Source organism: Meleagris gallopavo, chromosome 15 (genome assembly GCF_905368555.1).
Source record: "Meleagris gallopavo chromosome 15, MGAL_WU_HG_1.1, whole genome shotgun sequence".
NCBI lineage: Eukaryota > Metazoa > Chordata > Aves > Galliformes > Phasianidae > Meleagris > Meleagris gallopavo.
The window spans coordinates 8,724,723-8,742,447 of NC_139418.1; the positions used below are offsets into that span (position 1 = coordinate 8,724,723).

The following is a 17,725-nucleotide window of genomic DNA, read 5'->3' on the forward strand; positions in this document are numbered from 1 at the left end:
TCCTTGAATGAGGTGTGCGGTGTGTGAATGATTTGTGCTTGCAGCTCAGATTTGGCTTCGCCCACTCAGTGTTTAAGTAACACTTTTTTGTCCTTCCTCTCTTTAATTTCCTTTTAGCCTTGCTTCACAAAGTATTTGGAAATGCATTGAGGCAATTAGCTAAGATGAAATACTGAAACATTCCACGCAGTGAATTTGGGCATCCCGCCTGGGATGGCTCCTGCCTGCCTCCGGGAATCCAACCCCCCCGAGGTGCTGTGCTGCTCCTCCCTGAGGGTGGTTTGGGTCATTTCTGTGAGCATCTTCTGCCGTGAGATAATTTCCTTGGAAATAAACTTGTGCTCGGGGAGAGCAGCAAAGTAATCGCACAGTGTTTGTTGGGAGCACAGGCAGTGCATGCAGGTACGTTAGGTGTGAAGGAGTGGTGGAGTGACAGTGCACACAGTTGCAGGAAAGTTACCGCAATGGCGGTCTGGGCTGAAAAATTTGAATCCGAGCGGTTTCCAGAGGATGTCTGGGTGCGAACCGGAGCTGGAATGCCGGCCGGGACCCAGCAGATGCCGCCTGGGTACCAGCAGCCCTGCGCAGTTGACCTCCGGCCGCAAGGGGGCGCAGCCGGTCCCGGCTTCTCGCATGGCCTTTGGCGCGGGTCCGGCGGCCGCTTGCGGAAGCGGAAGTGCCTCGTCCTCCTTTTTCCGGGGACTGTCGCGGAGGCAGCAGCGGGTGAGGTTTCTGCGCCCGAGGTGGACTTTTTTAATCCGTCGCCATCCTCCGCGGGGCGGCCCCGAGCTGTTCCCCGGTGCCTGAGGCGTGATGGGGACTCCGCGGCGGCCCCGGTGGGGCCCGGTCGAGGAAGCGGGAGGGGGACGGGAGGGGGCTCGGTCGCCTGAGGCCTTATCGCTGCCGCCGGGCGGCCTGAGCCTTCCCGGGGGCTGCTGATGGGGGAACGGGTTGCGCCGCGCTTAGGGGCCCCGGGGGGGGTGAGGGCCCTGCGGGCTTTCGGCCAGGGATTGTGGGCGGATCCGGCACGACTCCGGCCTGAAGTCAGGCCGAACTGCACTCAGGTGCCGGTTTGGATTGCTGACTCCGGATAGATGTCATTCCTCTAATACTTTCTCTGCTAATGGGTGATTCGATTAACGCAGTGTGGGCAGCCGCCTCTGGTCTTAGGTTTGCAGGGTGTCACAGCCTGCTGTGCGGCCTGGATCGTGTGGCTGAGCAGAAGCACCTTGTGCTGCCTGTGTCAGTTGGGTGTAGCTCTCGCAGGCCAGCGCTGCAGCCGTTAAGAGTTGGAGGAGATCGGATGTGCTCTGTTGTGTGCTGCAAGGTCTGGTGTTACATCTTATTAGAGATCTCTAAGGTTTGTGAACATCGTGTCAGGGGAAGCCTGCAATACACATTCACCTCTTAAACAAAGCAGGTGTGCAGCAGTGTGAAATGAATAGAAGTCAGTAAGGTGTCCTGACTTGTGACTACAGGGAACTCTGCATTACAAGATACTGTCTCGTATGCACACAGGCACATCTGTCAGTCCGTGGAGTCATGGTCACTCGTGGAAGGCTTAAACCTTGTTTGAAGTCTAAATTATATGGATATACAAATTCGGAATGAGAGGAAAAGCATTAAATGAAGTCAGAATGTGTTTTTAAGTTTTGCTTTGCTTTATGTGTGTAGCTGATAAGCGTGACTTACAGGTCTCTCAAACTGCTTTTCTTTGTGCAGCCAAAATGAAGTTCAACCCATTTGTAACTTCAGACCGCAGCAAGAACCGCAAACGGCACTTCAATGCCCCGTCCCACATCCGGAGGAAAATAATGTCCTCCCCGCTGTCCAAGGAGCTGCGGCAGAAATACAACGTGCGCTCCATGCCCATCCGCAAGGATGACGAAGTCCAGGTAGCTGTGCTGTCTGATGTTTGAGTCACGTTTCAGGTTTTGATCGTGTTTTGTTTTTTAGGACCAAAGTTGTTCATAGAACGTTACCACAACTCTGGGCAGAGTAAGGATTGATGTAGTCAGAGATTTGTCCTATGGAATGTTTCCTGACCTCACATCAGTGAGCTGGGAGATGTGAGAAACCCAAACTGCTGGCAGCAGCAGAAGGACTTTTCCTAGTTGAAAAGATTTGAAGTGGGTTGATTAGACTGATTCCTCACTGTAGGCCAAGTGAGGAAAAGATACAATTCTGATCCGTTACATTTTCCTCCATCATTTAAATTGTCCAATAGTTTATCTCTTGCTGACACAATTAGAGTTTACAGTTCTGGTTTTCGGTTAGGATAATTATATTGTGTTCCTTAAGGTCTGATAATTGCTACAGGGGTGTTTTGAATGTCCTGGGAAAGAATCCTTTGTGTCTCCTTGTTTAGGTTGTCCGGGGTCATTACAAAGGGCAGCAGATCGGCAAAGTGGTGCAGGTGTACAGGAAGAAGTACGTCATCTACATTGAGCGTGTGCAGCGTGAGAAGGCCAACGGCACCACTGTGCACGTGGGCATCCATCCCAGCAAGGTATGGGCTGTGAAGGGAGCTCTGCAGGGCACTGGGAGACCTTGCTGGCAAATGAAGAAACTGCTGTTTGCATGGGTAGAACTTTGTTACTGCCTGATGGATGGATTGAGATTGTTTGGGGTGTGCATTGATAATAAACAAAGAGATTTTAAATCTCATGCTAACAGAGAAGTAATGTTTGGAAGCAGGGGCTTTCTGAGGCTTATTTATTGGAGTTGTTGCAAACTGGGATGTTCTAACAGTACTTTCTGGAAAAGGTTTGAGCTCCTAAAGCATGGGTAGTTTTTTTTAATTGATTGTTTAGGGGATGGATCATTTAGAGTAATCCTTTATCTTTTCTACATGGCATTTGCACTGATTTAGGAAGTGGTTGAAATGTTTCAATAGATGCTCAGAATGGTGATTTGTTCTTATGACTATTCTGCACTAATCTTGTCTGAATCCAGTTTCAGCCTGGAATGATTTCATAGAGTCATAGAATCACTGAAGTTGGAAAAGACCTCTAAGATCTGCTGGTCCAAATGTGCATCTATGGGCCATATTTCCCCACTGACCATGTCCTCAGTGCCACATCTGTATGGTTCTTGAATGTCTGTCTCCACAGGTGGTGACTTAATCACCTCCCTGGGCAGCCTGTTCTAACACCTTGCTGCTCTTTCAGAGAAGAAATTTTTCATAATACACAACCTGAATCTCCCCTGGTGTATTTGAGGCCATTCCCTCTCATCCTGTCACTGGTTACAAAGGAGCAGAGGCTGACCTCCACCTCGCCACAACCTCCTTTCAGGCAGTTATAGGGAGCAATAAGGTCTCCCCAGTGTCTCTCTAAACATTCCCAGCTCCCTCAGCCATTCCTCACATGGGCTGTGCTCCAGACCCCTCACAGCTTCACTGCCCTTCTCCAGACACACTCCAGGGCCTCAGTGTGTTTCTTGTAGTGAGGGGCCCAAAACAACACAGTACTCAAGGTGCAACTTCATCAGGGCTGTGTACAGGGGAGCAAGCACCTCCCTGCTCCTGCTGGCAGCACTACTTCTGATACAAGCTGGGATGCCATTGGCCTTCTTGGCCACCTAGGCTCAGTGGTGGCTCACGCTCAGCCAAGCGTTGACCAACACCCCCAGATCTGTCCTTCCACACAGCTTTCCAGCCACTGCACCAATCTTGTAGCACTGCCTGGGGTTGTGGCCGTAGTGCAGGACCCAGCAGGACCAGTTCTTGGTGAACTTCATCCTATTGGTCTCAGCCCAGCCATCCTACAGTATTCAGAGTTAGTGAAAACCTGGCAAAGCCTGTTTAGATCATAATAGCAAATCGTTTTAAAGTAAGCAGAAAGCTTAGCCAAAACCTGGTTTGAAGCAGATGAAATCGGAGTGCTTCAGACCTGTCGTGTATATTGAAGTGCTGGTTGTAGCAGGTTTTCTGATCTGAATGGTTGTTACTTAAAAGGAGAACAGAGTGATTCCAAAACAACAGTGACTTGTGTGCAGTGATAACATTTGAGGTACAGGGTGACATTGTGGTGGAACCAGTGTGCATATAGTTGGATATTACTCCTCTGGTAAATAGTGGGTAATACCGAGGTTTGTGCTGCTCCTTCATTGCTGTGAATGCTCTGTTGCACTGGAAATTGGACTTGAAAAAGCTCTGTATGAAGACTGTAGTTATTAGTTGAAGGGCAGTGTGTAGCTGCAGACTTGCAGTGGGATGAGGTAGGTAGGAATTAATGGAAGTTAATTCCTGAGAGCTTGCTGTACTGTGGAACTAACCAGGAGCACACAGCTGTACTGAAGCCTACATGGGTTTTTAAGATTTGATTACCTCAGTGTATTTTTTAAAGTATTGCTTTCAGTTATACAAAATATTTAGTTCTTTGCCAATTTTGTGGCCAGAGAAGGAACTGAAGGATACCCAGGGACTGAAAATCAGTTTTGTTACAAATTAAGGATCCAGTAGCAAATGGTTTGCACAAATTATCTTGTGTCTGTCTCTCCGTGTTACTAACTTGATATCAGCTGTCCACGTTCAGCTGGTCAGCAGCAGGTCTGGTTCATGAAGGTGATGACTTTGTGTGAGTCAGACGTGTGTGGATTTCTGCTGTTCCATCTAGCTAAGCTAGATGGATTGGTGATTCCAAGCAGTACAGCAGTGATATGACAGTGACCAGCAGCAGCATGCAGCCTGGTTTGCCAGTGTTCTGAAGCTTAGCACTGTTTAAAACATGGACAAATTTAAATAAACTTAGATTCATTTAGGTTGGAAAAGACCCTTAAAATCAAGTCCACAACTAAACCATGCCCCCGCGTCTCTTGAACACCCCCAGGAATGGTGACTCCAGCAGCTCACTGCACAACCTGCTGCAATGCCTGACCGTTCTGTGCACGGAGAAGCGAGTCCTGATCACCAATCTCACCCTCCCTGCAGCAGCTTTGGGCATTCCCTCGAGGCCTGATGGTCCGTTGTGTTCCTTTGTGCTGCTGGGAGCAGGCATCAGCTGTGCTGCTGCATCACCCATCATATCTGAGCAGCACCTGGTGTAATGGCAAATGTTCCAATGAAATAATAAAATCAGGCTTACTCCAGTGCGATTACTTTGTAGCTGGGCAGAAAAGTGGCTGCTCTTCAGTGGGTTAGAATGTTGTGGCTGTGCATGCAAGCCATTGTGCATATATTCTGATTCCCTGAATGGATGTGGAGAAGTTGGGAAACTTGTAGGCAGTTCAATCCCTCAATTTTATTCCAGCAGTTAGGCAGCCCACAGCTGTGCTGTTACTGCTGCTGGCAGGTTGCTGTGCTTGGAATGCCGATGGCTGATTTCTTTTCCTTTCTCTAGGTGGTGATCACAAGGCTAAAACTGGACAAAGACCGCAAGAAGATCTTGGAGCGTAAAGCAAAGTCTCGCCAGGTTGGCAAGGAGAAGGGCAAATACAAGGAAGAAACAATCGAAAAGATGCAAGAGTAGATGGCTTTCTATTTGACACCATTAAAGAACTGTTAAAATTAAACGTATTGCTGCGTGTCTTCTCCTTTAGGGAGTTTCGGTGCAGGGTGTTTGGTCAGTTTTAAAATACTTTCTCATGTTTTAAAGGTGCCTATTTCAAAAATGCTTTGTAAGCCTTTCTTACTTCTGAAAACAGGCTTCTTCCACAGACGTGTGACTTAGCTAAAGTTAGAGTGGTGCAGTCCTGAAAACACAGCAGTGGGTGTGTCTGTCTGTCTGTCCGTCTTTCATCTGATGTCTAACACTCAGAAATGCCCACAGTTTAAAATGAACGTTCTGCAGACTGCACGCATTTCATATTTTACCTTGCATTTGGAGATGTAGGAGGTGGCTGGGCGTGCTGTGCCCCACCACTTGCACGAGACTTACAGCACGGCATCCGAATCCCTTACGTAGGTGCCACAAGGGGGGCTGCAGGGCCGTGCTTCGGGAAAGGGAAGGGCTGAAGGGCTCGCTGTGTTCGCGCTGTGCTGGGAGACGAATGCGGGCCGTTCCAGCTTTGCGCGCGTAACGTTGAGAGGTGCGCTGCAGCACAGAGCCCTGCGATCAGGTGAGCCGCGCGTGCTTTCTGACCGCCAACGGAGGGAACCCAGCTGCTGCCTGAGCGGCTTTTATCGGCGTGCAGGCACGCAGCCTCACGTTATTCGCTTTCATCCCGACTCGTCTCACTCCGCTGACGAGACGCTCGGTTCCCGTTAGCGCTCCTCCCGACGCCCCGCCTCCCGCACGGCGCCGCGCGCCGCAAACGGCACCGCCTCGCGCTCGGGTGACGTGGCGGCCGCTGATTGGCCGGCGGGGCGGGGCGCTGCTCGGCGAGGCCGCGATCGGGCACCGCCCGGCGCCGCGCTCCGCTCCGCCGCAGCCCCGCCATGGCGTACGGTGGCCTGACGGTGCCCATCATCGTTATGACCGTCTTCTGGGGGGTGGTCGGCGGCGTCCTGCCGTGGCTCGTGCCCAAAGGGCCCAACCGCGGGTGAGTGGCCGGCGGCCGGCGGGGCCCTTCTCCTCCGCGCCCGTAACCGCGGTGGCGGGCCGTGCCGCTCCGCGCCCTCGGTGCCGCGTGGTTCTCGCCGCGCTCTTCCGCGCGCCGCACAGCGCGGTTCGGAGCCGTGGTGCCGTAGCGGGGCCCGGGCGGCCCTGCGGGCGCGACTTCCTCTTCCTTCGCGCTCCCGGCCCGCAGCGCCGAGCTGTCCCGCACGGAGGGGCTGCAGCAGCTGCCGTAGGGCCTCGGAGCGAAGCGCCGGGCGGGGACGGCGCGGCCCTGGTGGAGGATCCGCGTGTTGCGTCTGCGCCCCGGGACGTGACGGCTTCTTGTCGCTTCCTCTCTCTGACGTCCCTCTGCTCCGCAGGCACTAACAGGCACTAACTAACAGGCTCTCCCGCCGCTGTTTCTCTAACCCTGAAGGAACTGTCCTCAGCCCCGTCCCTTCGGCTCGGCTCTTTGTTGCCTCTTTTGGACCTGAGTGGGTTTTGTGCCTGGAAACTTTTCTGTTCTCGGGGGTGTCTCTGAAGTATCTTCTAGATGCGTCCCTAAGCGTTGGAAAGCAGGGGAGGGACGCCAGCAGATGACCTACAATTCTGCTCAAATTTGATCATTTAACAAAGGTGACTGCAGCACTGCTGTCTCCTGATGCTACAGTAACACTGTATTCACTGATTGCTCTTCATTTTAGAGACGAAAATCCAACCAGGAACACCCGCAGAAAGCTCTGTTGGATTAGGCTGATCCATTTTCTAGCAAAAGTCAACTTAGATCTTAACTGGCCCATGGCTTTCGTTGCCTGGGTTAGCATTTCCAGGCAGTGTCTCCAGTCTGTGGCACTGCCTGCAGACGGCCGCTCCTGCAGCTCCATGCAGGCTGTGCAGCTCTGTGTGGGAGAAGAACAGTTGATTGTTGATGGATAACATGTGAGAATTCTTTTAATGCATGTCACGAAGGAGTTGGACCTTGCTGTCCTAACAAGAGGTGTTGCTACTCAGTTCAGGGACTGGTGTGTATTGGGAAATCCCTTTTTGGAAGAAAAAGAAACAATCCTCCATTTTCCTGCTGAGTTCCATGGGCTGCACAGATCTCTCAGCATTAGAAACTCTCATTCCCTTCCCTCCCATTTCAAGCTGGTTTGTGTGCAAAGCTGCAGGTTCACCTCTCTGTCAGTCTCTCTGCTTGGCTGTTCCTTCTCACCTTAGTGATGGTTTCTGTCTCAGTTTTCTTTTGGCAAGAAAGAAAATGCTGTGCCTGCAGACAAATCCGAGGGGCCTTTGAGATGTTATTTTCTTTCCCAAAAGAAAGCAAAACAAACTTAGGAAATTAGAAACTTCTGTCAGCAGAGTATTGCAGATGGAGAAAACAGTTTATTGTTGGCATCAGAAAATCCAGCTTTGATAACTCGCTGGTGCGAATGGCTGTGAGATGGAGCAAGGACACTGTGTAAGATTTTACTCCTGCTGTACTTCTGCCTGGCCAGGCTGTGTCAGCTGTGCCCAGCCATGGCCCCTGCAGCTCGCTCAGCTGGGAGAACTTAGAGTGCTGATGCTGAGTCAGTTGCATGTGATCAAAGCAGAACTCATTCCTGGTGGTTATTCCTATATATCTTGTGGTCAGTCATAACATGAGACCTAACCAGCTGTGTCTTTCCTTCCTTTCTGCAGTGTTATCAACACAATGCTGGTGACGTGTGCTGTTTGCTGCTACCTGTTGTAAGTATAAATAACACTTTGCCTCTTATCAAGGCACATTTTCGCTGCACAGAATTTAGGAGGAAATTTGAGCAAATGAATCAGATCTTGACATGTGCCGTTCTGTGACACCTCCTAGCATTCTCTATTCTAAAGACCTCCAGTCTTGCTGATGGAAATGTTTTTGTGGTGATGGAGACTGCAGTAAAATAAACGGAAATTCTTCTGGTTGTTCTCTGACACCTGTTTTAGCCAAATTGTACATGCCAGATAATTTGTCACGCTTGTGATACTTTGATATATTAACAATTTCTGTTTTAAATGTGACCAGTATGTTCTGCCACTGCCTGCTTTCTCTGTATAAAAATGAGTAGAAGACAAACTGACTTACATTACTGATACACTCCTGATAGCATGCATTTGTCAGGAGCTGAGCCAGCTGTACCTGGGGTCTGCGGGAGAGCACAGACTTCTTTCTCTGCATCTTTTTTTGCTGCGTTCCAGGAGAGGTGCTGGGCTGCCTGAAGCTGTATGGACGTTTGATTTATGTTAGTTATGTGATCTCCAGCTTTATATAGGCTGTGAAGGCCTCCCTGTCCTGCGTACCAATTATTTAGCCTCACCTTGTGCCAGGTCCCAAATGCTCGTGGAAGTGTGGGCTCCTGGGTGCTCCCTCTCACGGAGCTGCAGCATTCGGGTGGCTGTAGGACTCTGCTGGCAGTGTGTGGGGGAGTGCTTTTTTTTGGTGGTGTTTAAGTTTCTGTTTCTCACTGAGGTCTTTCCTACGCTGTGTTTTAACAGAAATAGTGACCTACTCTTTCAATTCCTCCGAGTTCAGGATTGTTTTATTCTCTTGTTCTTTGAGGCTGGGCAGTGTCTGTGAAGTCAGGGCCCTGAGACAGCCTCAGAACTTCAGGATGATGGTGTGGGATTTGTCACAGAGCTCTGAAGTATTTCACTTCTCAGCTTAGTGGTTTCTGCACTGAAGCAGATCCATTACAAATCTCATTAGTGTGATTGATAATCTGCTTTTACCTGGCAATGGGCGGGGGCTCCTCTGCCTTCCTTCTTCATTTTGTCTGTTGTAACCTGGGTTCTGTATTTCCTTTCTGCAGTTACGCCATGATAAAAGAGAAGCAGCAAAATCTTACTAAGCTGTCGATAATTATATCCAAATATAATAGAAGTTATACATAAATTGCTCCAAAAGTAATGTCTGCTATTTATTTCCGTGGAAACAGCAGCAGCTACAAATAACACTCTTTGATAGAACAACTGCTTGACTACAAAATACTGTTTCTCAACATGATCACCTCCATTAGCTGTGCATTCTCACCAGCAATGAACAAGAGCCTTCATGCTGCGCTCATAGAAATCAGACTCAATTTCTGTTAACTGGTTTTTAAAGTCAGTCACGTTCACCTTGTACGTATTTCTGTGTTTAGATTTAGGGGATCGTTCTGAATAGCTATGTTGATTGCATGGTATTAATTTGCTTTTTCTGTACAAAGGTTTTCCACATGCAAGTGTGTGATCTGTGTACAGATGATGTGCCACAGCACTTTTTGAAGGAGAATATACAAGCCTCGGAAATCTGATAAAAGAAAAATCCAAGTGTACAGAGAGTTATTGCTGCAGAAATTCTGGGTTGCACCGTTTTGTGAGGTGCTCTTAAGGTCTGAATCTATTCTGCTGTTTACAAAGCAGTGCCTGAAGCGGTGCCATGATGTCCTGCTGCCAGAGGACAGGATGTCTGAGAAGCGATACGGTTTGCTGCTGATTCGTAGAGGATTAAAAGATGCTTGCCCAATTTGACATTTAAACAGAGATAACAGGACCTCAATTTGTGACACACAGCACAGACAGATGGCAGTTATGGCAGAAGGACCTTTCAGAAATCTTTCTGGTAGAACAGAAGGGACTTTAATTTCCTTGTATGAGCTGGGTAATTAACAGGAGCAGTTATAACCGGTATCCGGCAGAGCTGGGGGACCTGTGGGTGGCTCGAATGCCATACCTGATTTTAGCAGCTCAGAACACGAGCTGTTGCATGCCAAGGCTCGCTTTGTTCCACTTGGAACGCTGCATTTTGTGTTGTGCTGTCACGATAAATCGCTCTATCGAGCAGCATCACTTCAGCAATATGTAGGGAAAGCTTTTCCCTGGCTTATCTTAAGTGCTGGGGAGCCGCAGGGCTCGGTGCCTGGCTGTGCTTTCAGCCCTTTGGTGCCAGCAGTGTGAGTAGGAGGTGTGTGCTATTGACCTGTAGTGCCACTGTGTCTCAGAGCTTGGGCATCCAGCACAGCCCCAACAAATGGCTTCTGGAAAGTGCCTGGTGCTTGCCTGGAGCGTGGCTGTACAGCTGGGTCACGCCGATACTCGGAATGTGCTTCCAGCTCATTTAATTCACAGCCATGCTGAGCTGATCTTTGGAGGCATGGAGAGGTGAGAGATTGGTGCACAGAGTTCCTTCCTTCGGGTACAGAGGGAGGAGAATAATGTGCTTTAACAGGCTTTTGGTGTTCCTGTCCTCCTCCCACTGCTGTTAGCTCAGGACGCTGCAGGCAGATGGCACAGTGCTCTGGCACCCCTTTCTTCTGCCTCTAATTAACCATTGCAAAATAAATTCCGTTTGATTTCCAAGAGCTAATTTGCTTTTACCTTAATAGCAAACCTGAAGGATGTCAACCTGACAGCTGTTGGCTGCTCCCATTGGTACCTTGCTGCTGTTCTAGCTGCTCTGTGAATGCTGCTCTGTGTTGCAAGGCTTGCGTGGCCGATAGACTGCTGCAGGTCTGCTCTTCGTTAACAGGAGCCCTAATTTGTGCAAAACTAAAAGCAGCATGGAAAATAAATACTTGTCAGTTGTAAGAGGGTGGGTGCGTTTTCTTTAAGCCTGGCCAGCATCCTTCCCTGTGGCTGTTCCAGCCGCCTCCCAGCTGACCTGCGCCTCGTCCGCTGCTCAGAGCATCAAGGTTTGTGTGGAATTTTCCATGACTGCCTAAGCACTCTGATACATTTGTGGCAGCTCCCATTACAAAGCCGCTCTGCTTTTTCTCCTCCTTACAAAGCGTTCTAGAAATAGCAGATAGATGAACCAGTGTGTGTGCACTAAATGTGTTTATACAGTTAGTATTTAATGTAGATTTAAATCCATGGAAGCATTCACGACTCTTTCTGAACCTTGTAATATTTACAAAGCAAATGTATCTCGTAACAGTGGAGTATTTATTTCTGTTTAGCTTTCCTGGATGTTTTCCACAGGCTGCATTCCTCTTGTTCTGGGTGGTGGCTGTGGCTCCTGCCGTGCTGCTTTGTGAGCTGCTCCACTGACAGAATCCCCGGCTCTGAGCACAGGGGTTTGTTGTCACACTGATTGATGATTATTTTTTGTTCCTGTGTGTCTTCTGAGTAGTCCTGCTCCAGGCTTGCCAGAGGGGTCTGCAACACACTGAAAATAATGGCCAGTGAGAAAGAGCAGTTTTCTCGTATATTTTTTCTGTCCTTTAAAGGATGCTTCAAAGGCACCAAGAAAAGAGCCAACTCTTTTGTGTTTCTATATTCTGAACCCATACGTTTCACGTATTTCCTGGCAAAGGAGAAGTACGTGGGAGAAATGCTGTCAGGTGGTTCTGTACTGCTGCAGGCTGGCCACGACCACTTGTATCAGGTGTGGTATCAGGTCTTCATTGATAGTATCCAGTGTGCATGTGAGCTGGAGCATGACTTTGCTCTGATACTACACCTTCCAAAACACTGTCTTTTCCCCTCTGATAGGTCGTGTGCTTTGGCCCAGCCCTCCCTATACCATAAGCTGTGTCCTTTGGCTGATGTTCTCTTTCTCGGGTTGTTTGGTTGTCTTGCAGTTGGCTGATTGCAATCTTGGCTCAGCTCAACCCCCTCTTTGGGCCGCAGCTGAGCAATGACACGATCTGGTACCTTAAAGTTCACTGGCCTTAAGGATGGTGGTTCCCTGCTGTGCTGCACTGCTCTGACTGGGTGAGTATGGTCAGATCTGTTAATGCATTTGGTGTGTTAAATGGCTCAGCAGCAGTGGAAGCAGGGGTTCAGAATTGCTGGGGTTTGGGACTGAGAAATCTCTCTTTCTAGAGATTGCAACCAAACAAATGTCGGCTGTTAATTGTGACCGGACACCGTGAAAAGCCCAGGCTGAGTTTCTGTGCAGTTACTGCCTCTGCTATCATGGCGTGTGGGACTGCTTTCAGTAAACAGGTGTTTGTAGGGAAGACACTACGTTTCTTCACCCTACCAAAACCAGCTGGAAGGGAAACGTTCTTCTATTAACAGCTAGCATGAATGGATTTCCTCATTTTTACTAATGAAGCCCCTCTTCCAGCCAAGCAGCCTCTCATCCAAGCATTGATTCCCAAGGCAGAGCACAGTGTTGTTCTTTCACTGGGGAAATCTGAGAATTGCAGCAGTGGCTCTCAGTCTCCTGTCGATGCAGAGCATTAGCACCCAACCTGCAGGTGGCTCTTCTGTTCCTAATGGTGGTATGAGCAACCTGAATGGCAGATGAGCCTGCTGCTCTTTACCTGGCAGTGCTGCTGGAATGCTATTGTGGCGTTTCTTCAGGCCTCTCCTGGTGTGACCTTATTAAAAGCAGCATGATGACTTCAGGTATCTCTGTGAGGGCAGCATTTAGAATTAAATGTTCGAGTGAAGGTTTTGTTGTGGAATGAAGTACCCGTGGTTTTAGTTCTTACACTGGTAGCACTGAGTAATTCAGCACTCTTAACCTTTTTTACCTGTCTTGTTTCTGTGGCTTTTCTCCCACTTTTACAGTTCAGTTGCCTATTCCTTTGCTTTTGTTCACAGGAGTCCAGCAGCAGCAGACAAATGACAATTGATGTTATAGTTCAATTAAATGCTGGCTGTAGAGCAGTCTGTAAATCTACCCTGAAGCAAAGCTCTGCAGATTCAAAGTAGGATTCATCTGAGCTGTGGTAGTGTCAGACTGTGGGATGTGTGTACGCTTGCATCTTTTTTTAAGCATCAAGCAGAAGCTAAAGGTAGACTTGGTCCTGCTTCGGGTGGAGGCTGTGATTAAGTACATCAGTCAAACTGAATTTCCCAGGTGCATTTCCACTGCTCGCGTGTGTTAACACAAAATTAGTTGGCAGAAGCAGAGAGCAATCTATTCTGGTACTGGGCACACGGATTCCTGAATCCCATGGTTCCCTGAGACCTAAAATTGAACTGTAATTATCTGAACAAGTAGATGCCTTGGATTTTAAATGTGGGCTTATCTGGCTGATAGATGAACTGGGTGTTGCTACCAGCAAAGACAAACGGGAGTTGGGTTACGGTGTCCGTAGACTAAATGTCTGCAGAGAGGATGGGGGCTTACCCTGCTCTGCTTTCACCCCTTGGAGAGAAGTGTTTCCCAGAGAGCTGCAGTACGTTTGCGCTGTGGAAGACAGGGATCCAATGCAGTCTGGGGCGGACAGAACACCGATGTGAGGAGCTGACATTTTTAGACTTTCAAATGGAGAATGCAAGTTGTATGTAGCACTCATTGTGTAATATGAAGTAGTTTTTTTTAATCTTAAATACGTCTGGTTTCGTTGACTTAATTTTGGAATGAAATGAAAGTTCATTTCCTTAGGAAAAAGACTGCTTTAAGAAAAAAAAAAAAATAGTATAGGATAATGCTCCACTGTTAGCTACCATGTTCTTTCTTGCCTTGAGGTAGAAATAAGCTGCTCCATGGTTGAATTAGAATTACTTGTGCAGTGCTGGGTGAGCCGGGCTGCAGCGTCTGGCACTGCTGTGTGCTGATGCACTTGAAGGCTCTGGATGAGTTTCTCACTAGGCAGGAGCTGTCAGTTAGATTACATCTGAAGGAGCTGCGTTATCTCTGTGACATTGCACAGCACTCCATAAATGCATCCACCGTTTCTGGTTTTGCCCAGTTATTTTTGGCTTTTAAGATGTGCTTTGGCAGCGTTCGAGTTGCGTACGCTGTGTTCGTTTCTGCCTCCAATCTCTCCTTCAGCTGAGCTGTGGATGGATTACTATGGGCAGGTTGCAGTTACAGAGAATGAAGTGGTAACTACCAGGGAAGAGAGACTGTGTTTAAAAAGGAAGATAAGTATAAGCAAACCTGTTTCACTTGACTAATAGAGCAGGCTGAAAAATACTTGTGGGATGCTTACCACATCCTAATGAGGAGTGCCTACAGATGCTGACTTGCTTGGTATTTCTCTGTGGTCACTATCCCTCTAATTTAAATGATGATGATGTCTGAGATGACTGTCTATATAACCATGTTCGTGGCTTGAGAGCAATACGTAACAACACGCAGCTCTACTAAATATGGGCTGTAGCCTCTTTCCTTTTAATCAGTGAGATGTAATGCCCACTGTTCGTCTGAAATTTGTCACTGCAGTCTGTATTCTCAGACCAGGAACTGCCTTTATGCGAGTGCAAGAAGGTCCATCATCTAGATGACTGGATGCTCTTACTGCAGACATATTTAAACCTCTCTGGAGGCATAATAGTTCTGTAACTGCAGTAACTTCAGCAAATTAAGCCATGAAGAAAGAAAGGAAGGAGAGATTAATCTCCTAAAATAAATTACCTGCAGTTCTCGATAATTTTTTGTGCGTTTGTGGAATGCAAATAGTTGTGGATAACTCAACAACTGGGTCTTCAACTAGTTAATCACCTCCATGGAAGCAAATAATTAAATTGCCTTTTGCTTTGCAGGTAAAGAAGAGATTTCCTTCAGATGAAAAACCTCCACAGATCCAAAGATGCCCTTAACATACCTGGTTGGATACCAGTCCTGCATTAATGCCTTAACGCGTACATTGTGCTTCAGATGGCTTGGTGAAAGCCCTCTATTTTTCCTACTTTACGACCTAACAGTGTGCCTAACCTGACTCCTTCAGTACTGTACACTTTTATCTGTTAACTTCAGGTATGATTAAAGTTTCTAAAGTTTCTACAGGGACATTGCCAGCTTCCCTGTGCACTTTACTTGCTCTGTAGGAATGCTGTATCTCAGAGGTTTGTCTCTAGCTGTTCATTCCTGTTCTGTTTGACTGCACTTGAAAAGAAATGTCTTTAAAAGAAATGAAACTGTATGAGGAGAGAGAAACAATGCTGCCACATGTTGATGGCATTTATTTTTTAAAAGGAGTTGTGGTTTTGGGAAATGTGGTCTTAAATTTCTCATACCGGGAAATAAAAGTAATCTTCTGCTTTATATGGAATGCTCTTGTGCCATGTTTAACTCTTCCACTGTTTTAATTGTGCAGCAGTTAGCTGGCGTTCAGCTGGGACTGCTGCTGTGCTGAAGGAGCACACTGCTGCCTGTACCCACACTTCTCGGGTAGCTCTAAAACAACAACATGACTGACGAGTTCTGCAGGGAGCAGTGTTTGCTTGAGAGCCTCTCCTCCGTGAGCTTCTCACTGTCTGATCCCAGAAGGGCTAACTAGCAGAGGTGATGTGACTGGCTTGAATCGAGTGTAAATAGTGGCTTTGACAGGAGGTGAATTTACTCCCTGGCCTTCTTGGAGGTCGTGTATAGTAGCGAGCAGTGTGGAGTGAGCTGAAGTCACAACAGTGGTATTAGGTGGGGTGACATACGCACGTGGGATGGGGGGGGAAGGTGGAGGGGCAGAGCCCACATAGAGGGCTGCTGCAGCTCTGGGGGTGAATCGAGTCAGTCATTTGCCAAGGAATAACTTCAGAAATACAAACCCTGCTTTCATTTGCAGGAGTCTACACGTATACTTTCTTAGCTCCTTAAATCAAGTCCAGAAAACTAGCAGTTTTGCCTTGCTTTGTTATATTGTTATGCATAGGGATGGAGCATTTTTTCCTTCTAAATATGCAGTTAACTTGTTTGGTGGGATGGTATTCATTACTGTACAGGAAATTCTGAAATCCTTACAAAAGGCAGTAACGTGGTAATCAGAAACAGGCAGCATGAATTGCAGAAGCAGTAACACTTGGTAGTATAAATAAGTACAATGACTGTTGGGACTGGAATGGTGATTATTATTTTTTTTCCAAGTTAACTAGTATTGAAAGCTGTATTTTAACATGCAAGGAGTTGTACTCCACCATGCCACATAGTTTGTGGAAAAAGAATTCCTAAGAAAATTGGAATCCAGAGTGAGCTTAGTGAAAAATAGGTATTTTTTTAATTGTGTGGGGAGAGGGATAAGATATGTTGAAGCATTTCTCCTTCCCTCCCTTTATGACATCAAGACACTGTTAGGGAGTTCTTAAATACATTGATCTGCTGTCGAATTTAAAGTCAGGTGAGTAACCCAAAAGGAAAACATCCACTGACTAGAAGTGGTATTGTTACATTGGCATTTTAACCTTTTTTTTTGTCGTCGTTTAAAACAAGCTTTCCATTTTAGGTTTCAAGCGATCGCTGTTGAAGAAACAGGAAAGTAAACTAGGTCCTGGGGTGTGTTTTGATGTTTTGCTGCTGGTGAATCTAATGCTAAGAGCTAATTAAAGCCGGAGCAAACAAGCCATACTTTGCATTTATATTTAGATGCTTTCCAGATAAAGAAATTTCCCTTTATCTGAATGCTTAATATTTCCTCTGGAACAGATACCCACAAGTAGCATGATTAAATAAGTTACGAGATAATGTTTTATTTCTGTTCTGCTGAACGTTGTGTGTTCTGTTGTCTGCATTGTGATCGTCTGCTGCATGTGTGCCAGGAATTAACGCGGCTTCTGAGAAGGTTTTATTTTGCATGACTGCAGGAAATTAGAACAGACAGATTCAATCGCTGGTGTTTAACACACAATGCAGGTATCAAAGCCTGTGACAGTTTCTTGCTTTGTGACAGCAGAAGACAATGGAAAATGTTAAAATATACATGAGGAAAGCTTGCTAGTGCTTGAAACAGATAGAAAGCCAGCATCTGCAGGGGAATGGTCTGACTTCCAGGTGTGTTTTGATGTTTTTCAGAGGTTAAATATAAAATATGGAGGGTTAAGGAGGCAGACTCCATAGAGACATCTTGGAGCTTCAGGTCACAAACGCTGACAGCCTCTGTGTTTCAGTCAGTGCCGCATTACGTGCTTTTAGCTTGTTTGAACTGCCCAAACAGTGCTGACAGAACACCTGCACAGGAAAGTGCTTTGAGAATTCCATGGCATTTTGTTTCTTCCATTGAGAACGATGGAAATGCTTTACTCTTGCTCCTGGTCAGAGCTGCTGGCTGCTCCTGCAGCTGTCCGGGGCAGTGGGAGCACAAGGAGGGCAGTGTGAGGTGGTGGGAGGGGATGGGGTCAGTGGGGGTGAATGAGGTACGAAAGCGTGTTTAACACAATAAAAAAATATCATTTACAAATTATAAGGAAAGAACCGGACTTTAGTAATGTCTTCTTTTGTGTCTAAGTGACTGTGGCCATGCCTTTGGCTGTAGGCAGCAGCAAAACTATAACGCAGTGCTGAGAGGATGCACAGTAAGTATGTAACTCTGAGCAGGAGTCTCTCATCCTCCTGCCTCAATGCGTTCTCCCAAGCTGGATGT

At 47.4% G+C, this 17,725-nt stretch overlaps 2 protein-coding genes across 2 annotated transcripts; both read left to right on the forward strand.

The window, feature by feature from the left end:
- Positions 1-579: 579 nt before the first annotated feature.
- Positions 580-5,514, forward strand: RPL26L1 (ribosomal protein L26 like 1). Its single transcript, XM_003210284.5, has 4 exons — positions 580-723; positions 1,723-1,895; positions 2,369-2,509; positions 5,343-5,514. The coding sequence occupies exons 2-4, from the start codon at positions 1,728-1,730 to the stop codon at positions 5,469-5,471; spliced, it is 438 nt and encodes a 145-aa protein (XP_003210332.1). The 5' UTR covers positions 580-723; positions 1,723-1,727; the 3' UTR covers positions 5,472-5,514.
- A 768-nt stretch (positions 5,515-6,282) lies between these two features.
- On the forward strand, positions 6,283-15,420 carry ATP6V0E1 (ATPase H+ transporting V0 subunit e1). Its single transcript, XM_085236816.1, has 4 exons — positions 6,283-6,483; positions 8,160-8,207; positions 12,053-12,185; positions 14,919-15,420. The coding sequence occupies exons 1-3, from the start codon at positions 6,380-6,382 to the stop codon at positions 12,144-12,146; spliced, it is 246 nt and encodes an 81-aa protein (XP_085092942.1). The 5' UTR covers positions 6,283-6,379; the 3' UTR covers positions 12,147-12,185; positions 14,919-15,420.
- Positions 15,421-17,725: the final 2,305 nt, after the last annotated feature.

Excerpts from the sequence above, each read along its gene's own strand:
- RPL26L1 (XM_003210284.5), top strand. The coding sequence starts at position 1,728 with ATGAAGTTCAACCCATTTGTAACTTCAGACCGCAGCAAGAACCGCAAA. Across the intron at positions 1,896-2,368 it reads GCAAGGATGACGAAGTCCAG|GTTGTCCGGGGTCATTACAA; the intron begins GTAGCTGTGCTG and ends CTCCTTGTTTAG. Across the intron at positions 2,510-5,342 it reads TGGGCATCCATCCCAGCAAG|GTGGTGATCACAAGGCTAAA; the intron begins GTATGGGCTGTG and ends TCCTTTCTCTAG.
- ATP6V0E1 (XM_085236816.1), top strand. The coding sequence starts at position 6,380 with ATGGCGTACGGTGGCCTGACGGTGCCCATCATCGTTATGACCGTCTTC. Across the intron at positions 6,484-8,159 it reads CCCAAAGGGCCCAACCGCGG|TGTTATCAACACAATGCTGG; the intron begins GTGAGTGGCCGG and ends TCCTTTCTGCAG. Across the intron at positions 8,208-12,052 it reads GCTGTTTGCTGCTACCTGTT|TTGGCTGATTGCAATCTTGG; the intron begins GTAAGTATAAAT and ends GTTGTCTTGCAG.